At 42.3% G+C, this 10,114-nt stretch overlaps 1 protein-coding gene across 3 annotated transcripts; it reads right to left on the reverse strand.

Annotated features, from left to right (window-relative positions):
* Positions 1–24: 24 nt before the first annotated feature.
* On the reverse strand, positions 25–7,227 carry echdc1 (enoyl CoA hydratase domain containing 1). Of its 3 annotated transcripts, none has more exons than XM_022190396.2 (7): positions 7,171–7,227; positions 5,190–5,261; positions 4,002–4,177; positions 3,743–3,885; positions 2,704–2,756; positions 2,491–2,571; positions 25–2,389 (listed from the first exon to the last, which is right to left on the reverse strand). In XM_022190396.2, exons 2-7 carry the CDS (start codon positions 5,252–5,254, stop codon positions 1,972–1,974), a joined length of 936 nt encoding a protein of 311 aa, XP_022046088.1. In that variant the 5' UTR covers positions 5,255–5,261; positions 7,171–7,227; the 3' UTR covers positions 25–1,971. The 3 variants fall into 3 exon arrangements, with proteins under 3 accessions (XP_022046088.1, XP_051812503.1, XP_022046089.1); XM_051956543.1 differs by having other exon boundaries at positions 5,190–5,258; positions 7,171–7,203; XM_022190397.2 differs by lacking the exons at positions 5,190–5,261; positions 7,171–7,227 and having other exon boundaries at positions 3,743–3,881; positions 4,002–4,115.
* Positions 7,228–10,114: the final 2,887 nt, after the last annotated feature.

Here is a 10,114-nt window from a genome sequence, read left to right on the forward strand (position 1 = left end):
ATAAAAACACAAAGGAACAGGGAGTTTTGAATTTATGGTGTTTATTTTACTGTGAAGTTTTGTTTGCAATAGCTAACCAAATAACATTAGTGTCGCTGTTAATATGTACACAACAAAAATATAAACGCAGCACTTTTGTTTTTGCTCCCATTTTTTATGAGATGAACTCAAAGATCTAAAACTTTTTCCACATACACAATATCACCATTTCTCTCAAATATTGTTCACACATCTGTCTAAATCTGTAATAGTGAGCACTTCTCCTTTGCTGAGATAATCCATCCCACCTCACAGGTGTGCCATATCAAGATGCTGATTAGACACCATGATTAGTGCACAGGTGTGCCTTAGACTGCCCACAATAAAAGGCCACTCTGAAAGGTGCAGTTTTGTTTAATGGGTGGGGGGTGGCACTCCTCTTCAATGGCGGGAACTGGTACACGCTGTCGTATACGCCCATCCAGAGCATCCCAAACATGCTCAATGGGTGACATGTCCAGTGAGTATGCTGGCCATGCACGAAGTGGGACGTTTTCAGCTTCCAAGAATTGTGTACAGATCCTTGCAACATGGGGCCGTGCATTATCCTGCTGCAACATGAGGTGATGTTCTTGGATGTATGGTACAACAATGGGCCTCAGGATCTCGTCACGGTATCTCTGTGCATTCAAAATGCCATCAATAAAATGCACCTGTGCTCTTCGTCAACAACAGATGCCTGCCCATACCATAACCCCACCGCCACCATGGGCCACTCCATCCACAACATTGACATCAGAAAACCGCTTACCCACACGCTGTCTGCCATCTGCCCTGAACAGTGTAAACCGGGATTCATTGGTGAAGAGAACACCTCTCCAACGGGCCAGACGCCATCCAATGTGAGCATTTGCCCACTCAAGTCGGTTACGACGACGAACTGGAGTCAGGTCGAGACCCCGATGAGGACGACGAGCAGCAGATGAGCTCCCGAGACGGTTTCTGATAGTTTGTGCAGAAATTCTTTGGTTATGCAAACCCATCGTTTCAGCAGCTGTCTGAGTGGCTGGTCTCAGACCATCTTGGAGGTGAACATGCTGGATGTGGAGGTCCTGGGCTGGTGTGGTTACATGTGGTCTGTGGTTATGAGGCTGGTTGGATGTACTGCCAAATTCTCTGAAACGCCTTTGGAGACAGCTTATGGTAGAGAAATGAACATTCAATACACCAGCAACAGCTCTGGTTGACATTCCTGCTGTCAGCATGCTAATTGCACGCTCCCTCAAATCTTGCCACATCTGTGGCATTGTGCTGTGTGATAAAACTGCACCTTTCAGAGTGGCCTTTTATTGTGGGCAGTCTAAGGCACACCTGTGCACTAATCATGGTGTCTAATCAGCATCTTGATATGGCACACCTGTGAGGTGGGATGGATTATCTCAACAAAGGAGAAGTGCTCACTATCAAAGATTTAGACAGATTTGTGAACAATATTTGAGAGAAATGGTGATATTGTGTATGCGGAAAAAGTTTTAGATCTTTGAGTTCATCTCCTAAAAAATGGGAGCAAAAACAAAAGTGTTTATATTTTTGTTGAGTGTATATTTGCATCTCATCTTCTATACTTGTCAAGAGTGGGTGTAAAAAAAAAAAAAAAGCATCACAACCACAGGAGTATGTGACAATGAGTGGGATCAAATTATCAGTATATTTGAGGCAATGAAGCAGCTCCAATGAATTCACTGAAACTACGAAGTCCCCATGTAAAACATAGCCTTATGCTTAAATTATGATAGCATAGATGTTTTCAATCCACCAAAGTCAGTTCAGTAAGGCTAAGCAAGAGTCAGTCTCTCCCCATATGTGCTCTAACAGTTCTTTGTTTGGCATCTTATGAACAATTTCGACCAGGATGGGCATTTAGAAAACATCTCTGTTGATGTTTGCTGATCAAAGTGCTTCCTGGGATGCTGAAGAGACACTTGGACCAGGTCATTTGTGTTTGGGTTTGCTGGCCAGAGCCTGCAGGTTAGCTGGACCGCCCCACACCGTCCCAAACACATCCTTCTCAGTCCTCAGAGCATCTGACAGAGGAAGCTCTCTTCCTGACAACACAACCTTCTTCACAGCCTGGATCACTGGAGCAGCTCCTTTAGTGTAGCGGCTCAGCCAGTTTTCGGCCTGCTGTAGGAGAGTGACCGCACCTTCTGCTTCCTGCTGGGCCTCGAGGACTCCATCTGACAGTCCAATGTGCAGGCCGAGTTCAGGGTCCACTTTTACAGCCCCGCCCAGCAGCTTCAGTGCATTCTGACTTCCGACAATGCAGACGAGTCGTGCTGCACCGCCCCAGCCTGGGACCAGACCCATGTGTTTGTGGACAAACTGGATCACGCTGCCTGATGCCATTAATCTGTGAGAATTGCATAAGGTTTGCTTGTTTTGGGATGAAATGCTGTGATGTAACAGAGATCCTTGACAGTTTTCTTTTATTCAGTCATGTAAAAACATTACCTGAAATCACAGGCAGTGGTGAGTTCTGCGCCTCCTCCCAAAGCTCTCCCCTCCACCAGAGCAACAGAGATGAGAGGCAGCCTGCACGGAGAAAACTGGTCTGTCAGCATGCTGTGGCGCACATTACATAACTAAAGTCTTTTAAGCTGATGCCGGCTGCTGTTGCTGGTGGAGTTTGCAAAAATACTTAGAGAGGATAATGAGAGCTCTTACCTGAGCAGTCTTGTAAGAGTGTTTTGCATGAACATACACATTTTCATCCCATCCTGCAAGAGAAGCATCATTTAGACATCTTTGGTAAAAGGAGTCAATGAGACATTTCAGTAACTGCACATCCTCGACTCCTCTCCTCACGTTTTAGTCCCTCTGTCCAGAGATTCAAGTGAAGTAGGTGAGGAGATACAAGGAGAGAGGAGTCGAGGAAACAGGTTTTTAACAAAGTGAGACATCGTCACCTCAGATCCAACTGTTTAAATCAGTCTTCATTAAATATGACATGTGGCATAGGTGCATCACCAGTCCATTATTTTATTATAAACTACCACTGTGTTTCAAGATCTGTCATATGAGCAGAACAACATTTATAATAATACAACGCCTGGCAAAAAATTATGGAATCCCCAGTCTTGGAGGATGTTCATTCAGTTGTTTCATTTTGCAGAAAAAAAGCAGATCACAGACATGCCACAAAATTAAAGTCTTTTAAAATGGCAACTTTCTAGTTTTAAGAAACACTAAAAGAAATCAAGAAAAAAAATCGCGGTGGTCAATAAAAATTGGTCTTTTAGATCAAGCAAAGGGAAAAAAATTTGGAATCACCTTGTAAATTTCCATATCCAAAACTAACACCTGCATCAGATTAAATCTGCTCATTAGTCTGCAGTTAAAAAGGAGTCTGACACCATGGAGAGCTGTTGCACCAAGTGGATTGACATGAATCATGGTTCCCACACGAGAGATGTCAATTGAAACAAAGGAGAGGATTATCAAACTTCTTAAAGAAGGTAAATCATCAGATGTTGGCTGGTCACAGGCAGCTGTGTCTAAAATCTGGACCAAGTACAAACAACAAGGGAAGGTTGTAAGAAACTGAGACTTCCTTTGTTGTGATACACTGAGATAGATCCGGGTTACGAGCTGAAGGACTGAGGATCGAATCGAAGAGTCGAGGAAGCTGGAATTAATAAAGTGACACGAGCCAAGACTCAAGCTTAGAGAAAGACAGAAAGATACAGTTTCTCTGCTCTGCTACCTGTGGGTTGGATATTGCACGAACAGCGTTGAGGTCCGATCCAGAACAGAAAGTTTCAGCAGCACCCTGAACAACGAGGCCTTTGCCATCTGTCCAGTTCTCTAGCTGGGTCACCCTCTCCTCCAGATCCACCATCATGCTGCCTGGCAGGAAAGAAAATCTCCAAATGTGATTTAAGTTTGTGTGCAAATCATTACTAGTTTCTATCTCAATCAGCACACCAAATCTACAGTAGGAGTTAAAAGCACAGCCATCTTACCGGAGAAGGCATTCATGCGAGAAGGGTTGTTGATGGTCAGCACAGCAATGCCAGAGTCTTGTTTCAGCAGATCAATGGAGCCTCCAGGAAAGGCCAGCAGCTTCTCTCTGATCTCCTGGTGGTTGAAGCCATCGGTGCCGGAGTAAACACACCCACTGCTCTGTCTCTGCAGCAGCCTTGGAGGAGCACAATTTATAGAGCATTTCAATATAGATCATCTTAGTTTATATCATCAGATGTGTGATTTAAAACAAAATTAAAACTAAAAATGAAATCAAATAAGAATGAGCATACAGTTATAATCAAAAGTATTCAGACTTGCTGAGGTTTATGAAAGGTTTTTAGTCAAAACATTTAAATCCCTGTCTAGTGTTGCCATTTTATTCTCTTAGTTGTATGCATGGCTTCCAAATTTACCAACCTATGAGGATAAATTATTTCACTGCAGCAAAAAAAGAATAATGGTGGCAATATCCATCATCCATCTTTTAGCTATGCTGACTTATCCTTTATCTTATCATTAAGACTCAAAGAAAGCAGTGGCAGAAACTAAAGAGTATTAGTGAGTGATACAGATTATCAGAAGCTTTGGAAAGACTACCAGAAACATCTAAAGGTTTAAAGGATGCTCAGAGAAATATTGTCTGTGATACTGAATGATTTTGATGTTAAAGTTTGATTTTTTTAGTAACTGTATGTTCAACATCTCTAAAATGTGCAATTTGAAAACCTTCTTTGACAAGAAAACAGTCGATATGGTTTCATTCATTTCCATCCACATGACTAGTAAGTCTTGCAGGTTAAAAGGGTTGAAGAATATCGATTGTAACTGTATGTGTAATTGTAGTATAAAAACAAGTGGTATGCATAACTGCCTGATGGATCCTTGTGTTGTTCAAGACTGGGAATGAATGCTTGTGCTCACACAAGGGAGGAGGATGAATGCTTTTAATACTCTCCATTTCCTCTGTGAATCAGCCTGAAGGACTCATGATGAAGCACCACACACACACACACACATAAAAATACACCATCTCTGTTTGTGACTCACTGCAGGCATGAGTCAGAATTTGAAATGCATTGTTTTTGATTTGTGAACAAATAACGTGGGCTCAGCTCAGTAGGCTTCATGTTCCTTTATTTACTACACCATCATGGTGATAAACAACGCCGGCTGGACTCCATTACCTGGTCCAGGTTCCACAGCGGCCGCCACTCATCAGGAGCTGTCGCCTCAATGCACAGAGAACCATTGTGCTGCTGAATGAAGATGGAGAAAGATGGAGGGAATACTTAGATTTGCATTGATTTAATAAAATTGCTTTAGACACATTGCTTTACAAAGAAAAAGGCCAGTGAAAGAATACAATGCAAATTTACTGAGAACCTGCCCAAAGATACTCTTTTGCCTGAATATGAGCAGCAGCTGTTGTGTCTTAAGAGTGTTGCACAATTACATTACATTTCACTAACACAACTCAAGACTCTAACCCTAATGTTGTTTAAAGGGGAACTTCGGTTTTTTTCATCCTGGGGTCTGTTTTCATATGTCATTTCATACATGTGAGTGATGGAGAAATTAATTTTCGACATAGCGCCAGTATTTAGCCAGGCAGGCAGCTTAGCAGCTCAGCTAGCAGCTCAGCTAGCGAAAAGTATGGGACAACTTGCCCCCCCCCGCGTCAAAGTCCGCCCAAACGTGCTTAGGGGGGGCGGGTGGTCGTGGGGGAGGTGGGGCGCCGTGGGGGTCTGCTATGGCCCGTTCTGCTGCGCGGGCCTTGGGGCTCTGGCTGTGTCGGCGGGGGTCGCTCCGGGCTCCTGGGCTGGCTCTCTGCGGGTGGCTCCTGCCGGGGGGGGGGTGCTGTGTGGACCTCCTTGGCCTGTAGGAGACAGTTCCCTCCTTTTGGTGGAGGTTTTCATGCATGCAGACCCACCACACCGGCACCTACCAAAACTCAATAGAGTTTGTACCTCCGGTCGCTGAGTTAGTGGAGGTTGCTGGGTTAGTGTCTGTGGATCTCACTCTGCTTCATCTATCCTTCTTGTGGTCTCCTGACATCTTCATGATTGATCCAGTTGGGATTCTGTCGTATCTGGTGTTTGTGAAGGGTCTTAGATTTGTAACTGGTTTTAAGGTGTGAATTAAGGAGCACAAACAAATTAAATGCACCTTTTCTCTTAGAACACTGTCTATGCCTCACCTTTCTGTCTGTCCTGTGTTTGTTTTATGTTTCACTTGGGTGTGCACAGTCCTCAATGGCATAATATAGGAAACAGCTTGAAATAAACATGATAGGTTAATTTGCCACGAGGGCAGGTGATGGTCACAGTCACAAAGAAGAAAAAAATTGCATGCAGCTTAAGTGGTGACGCCATGGGTGGTTGGTGTCATTTCTGAGCGGATTTGTAGACAAAAAAAAAAGAAAAAAAAAGGCTGAGCTGCGAAGCTGCCTGCCTGGCTAAATACTGGAGCTATGTCGAAAATTCATTTCTCCATTACTCACATGTATGAAATGACATATGAAAACGGACCCCAGGTTGAAAAAAAAAACCGAAGTTCCCCTTTAAATGATGTGCGATGGGCCTTTTTTCAGAGCAGCGACAAGTGTATTTAATAAGGTGAGTTTGTCTCAGGTTCTGGTGTCATTTGATCTAATTTAAACATATAAAAAGGCTTTCATGAAAAAATAAACTGGGTGTTTTTGAGCTGAGGGGTTCTTGAACATATTCCAAAACAGAGACATGAAGCATAAAGACTCGTTACTCTGAATGCTGATGTTTCATAGACAATAACAAAACAATATGCTGCTAAAGACCTGAAAAAATATTTATATCTGCAATATTTAGCTAGCCTACTGTGCTTCTATAAATGTATTTCAACGGAAAACATACAGCAGCACCCATGTTTAAAAAGAGGCAGACTGCTCACATTAATTCTTCGTCTTTCAAATTCTCAACTGAGTCAAAGTTTTAAACGACACACTTTGTTTTGAAATAAACCGCTGATTATTAAAACTAAATGTCATGAATACACAGTTTAATGGGCTTTTTAACTTTATCACCACCACATACAACGAGCAGCAAAGATAAATAATACATTTCGCAAAACACTCACACATGCTGCTTTAAAAACTACAAAACATTGAACTATTAAAATGTTAGCACCAACCTTGCTAAACCTTGCCGCGTGGTGTCACTCTCAAATTCGTCCCCCTAGAAACTAGAGCGCTGCAGGAACATTAAAATGGCAACACATGAATGTAGTTCCTCACTTCTCCCACAGAGGGGCGGAGTGATACTTCCAGTTTGTGCACTATCACCTGGATGTCTGACGGATATGCACCATAAATTGTGTAATTGTGCTACAGGAACACATTCACGTTGCACAACCTACAAGGAATAATTTATTGTGAAGCATAAATTGTAATATCGTTCATCAGAGGCCTATTCTCTGCACGGAGAGATCTGTTCTTTGTCTTTTACGGCTCTGTAAACATAGAGTACTGAGGAAGTGGCTCTGCAGACATGTCCTTATTCAGTAATACTGACAAAAGGATTTAAATAACACCTACAAGTTTTATTACAGTGTTGGCAGTAGCAGCTGGCATTTATATTAACGTGGCCTTAACTGGAGTTATGAGTATTACTCTGTCCTCTTAGTGGTAGAACTTCATAATAGCAGATTGTGTTTATGTAATGCTTCAAATACCTCTGCTGGACAACAGTAACCTGACTGAATTTAAAAAGTGATTTCACTGAGGAGTCTAACAACACTTATCTGTGATTTAGTTCTAAGCCAAACAACCAAAACTGTACATCTGAATGACAGTGATAAACATAATAGCTGTTTTTTTTAATAATAACAGGATTGAGGTTAAGATTATGCTTTCTCCTGAACGAGAACAGAAATAAGGGCAGCAACAGGGTTACCAATGCAAAACTAAAGTAAGAAAAATTGTTTTGCACCTTTTAAATGATCTGTAGACAGCTTTGTCTGAGGGATTGTCTTTTAAAGACTCCTTCTAGAAACATGTATATCATACCAAGAGGTGACACCTTTTTGAGGAGCAGTAAAAAGTGTGAACTGCTCTGTTATCATAGTACTGTGCAAACACAGACAGACGTAAACTGCTGCCAACCTGAAGGCCCGATTTTAGAACTGTTAAGCAATCAGTAAGCTTTAATTAATGTAAATACTGAAGTTTGTAAGGATTTGTATAAAGACATTGCATATAAAGGAGGCAGAAGGCTGGATAGGAGATGTGGAGAGAGTAACAGAAAGACATTTAGACAGTGAAACAAACAAGAAAGAGAGGATGATATAAATATCAAGAGACAGTGCAGGAAAAAGGATGCAAAATGTGCCATAACCAGAGGGAGGCTGAGACACGTCCTGTCCTGTGGTCTGATCTGTGGCTACTGGGAGCATAAATCCGTCACTCCTAGCCACACATCCTCTACCGCTATTCACAGCCATGTCTGTAAAAAAAAAACAAAAAATAGAGGAACCAAAAATACTCTTCTATTGCACTTGGATTACTGAGGATTCCAGAGACATGTTGAATCAAAGGCTTTAAGGAAATTTCAGTCACAGGAGTGAACAAGTATGTACACATGTTATCTGAAGAAGACAAAATACTGTCAAATTCGCATTACAGTGATCAGCACTGATTTTAACATCTTTATCTCTTTGAAAGCGTGTTGTTTTACAGCTACATTCCAATGAATCTAAGTATTTTCACTGGATTAAGACTCAGTAGCCTCATTGCGTTCGATTTGTGAGTGAATAAAAACAATCAAGTGTATTTTTCCCTGACTGGATGGTTTTGTGCAAACCAAACTCTTTCTTAAAAGGTCATCAACAAGGATACACTGCTCTGTATCCAAGACTGCAGCTGAGTCAACTCTGTTTTAAAAGTCCACACCTCTCCAGTCTATTTAAAAGTGGGGAAGGAATTCAAAAAGGTTGGTGGGACTCTTCCCAGGCAGGCATTCCAGACGCGCTGACTCTCCTTCTTGCTCTGTACAGTACATTCAGCTCAGTCAGCCGCCCTGCAACCTTTCCATAAATATCGTTCTGTGAAGTGCAGCACCTGGAGGACACAGTGGCTTTGAGGAATTTGCGTGCACAGTGGTCTCTAAATCACTCAGGAGTGAGTGTAAGTGACTGATTGGTGTGTGATTGAGTGGCACCCTGTCCGCTGCTTCTCTTCTTCCATAAACGTAAATTTTGAAGCCATTTTCTGACTGTGTCTGTCCACTTCTATTCATCGTCTGCTCAGGCCTTTCATTCTGAATTATCATCCTTGTGGATGCAGCCACAGACTGATAATGCAGCTGATAATGGAAGCCTGTCTGAAATTACGACCTGGCTAATGGGAAATAGAGAGACAGAGATACACATTTCACACATTTGTCTTTATGAATGCACAAATGCTGTTGCATATACATCTGTGTGTGTCCAACTGATGCATCAGTGCACTGATCGATACGCAGCTGTCTGGGCCTCCACAGGAAGTCAGGGAATGCGCTGCAGTCAGCATGACTCTATACCAACTCACCAAGATAAGAAAACACACACACACATATACTCACAGATCAAATAAATGCCGGTAACTGTCTATTTCCGAGCCAGAAGAATGGCAGGTTGGCAGGTGCCAGAGGCTCTTGGAGGACAGGAGGCTTCCTCTGTTAGGTCAGAGAGGAAGCAGACACCAGAGGACCAATGAACACATTTCAAAGGAAGCAGCAAAGTGGATGTGGCCAATTAAAATGAAACCACTGACAGAAAAAATGCAGTCATTTACTGTGATATGAATAATGCATTTAAAACCACCTTTAGAGCACATACCAATAATCATATTTACTCACAAAAGCCCCAAGTACCATCACCCTAATCTCTAATTGGAATAAGAAGGAAGCATTTTTGCAAAGATAAACCTAATGTCCCGTGCTCTGCAGTGTCCAATAAGGCTTTACCGTGCATATTGCCTGGCTTATCTGTTTCTGCAGCCGAGCGAGCGCTCATGAACACACAGAGAGCTGCCTGCCAAAATGTACACTGCTAATTAGAATTCCTTTGTAGCACAGTGACAGAACTGTACTAAAGACTG

The sequence above is a fragment of the Acanthochromis polyacanthus genome, chromosome 12 (genome assembly GCF_021347895.1).
Source record: "Acanthochromis polyacanthus isolate Apoly-LR-REF ecotype Palm Island chromosome 12, KAUST_Apoly_ChrSc, whole genome shotgun sequence".
In the NCBI taxonomy this organism is placed as follows: Eukaryota; Metazoa; Chordata; class Actinopteri; family Pomacentridae; genus Acanthochromis; species Acanthochromis polyacanthus.

Coding starts and splice junctions, on each gene's coding strand:
- echdc1 (XM_022190396.2), bottom strand. CDS start 5,254: ATGGTTCTCTGTGCATTGAGGCGACAGCTCCTGATGAGTGGCGGCCGC. Junction 2,572..2,703: donor ACTCTTACAAGACTGCTCAG/GTAAGAGCTCTC, acceptor TTCTCCGTGCAG/GCTGCCTCTCATCTCTGTTG. Junction 2,390..2,490: donor ACCACTGCCTGTGATTTCAG/GTAATGTTTTTA, acceptor CAATTCTCACAG/ATTAATGGCATCAGGCAGCG.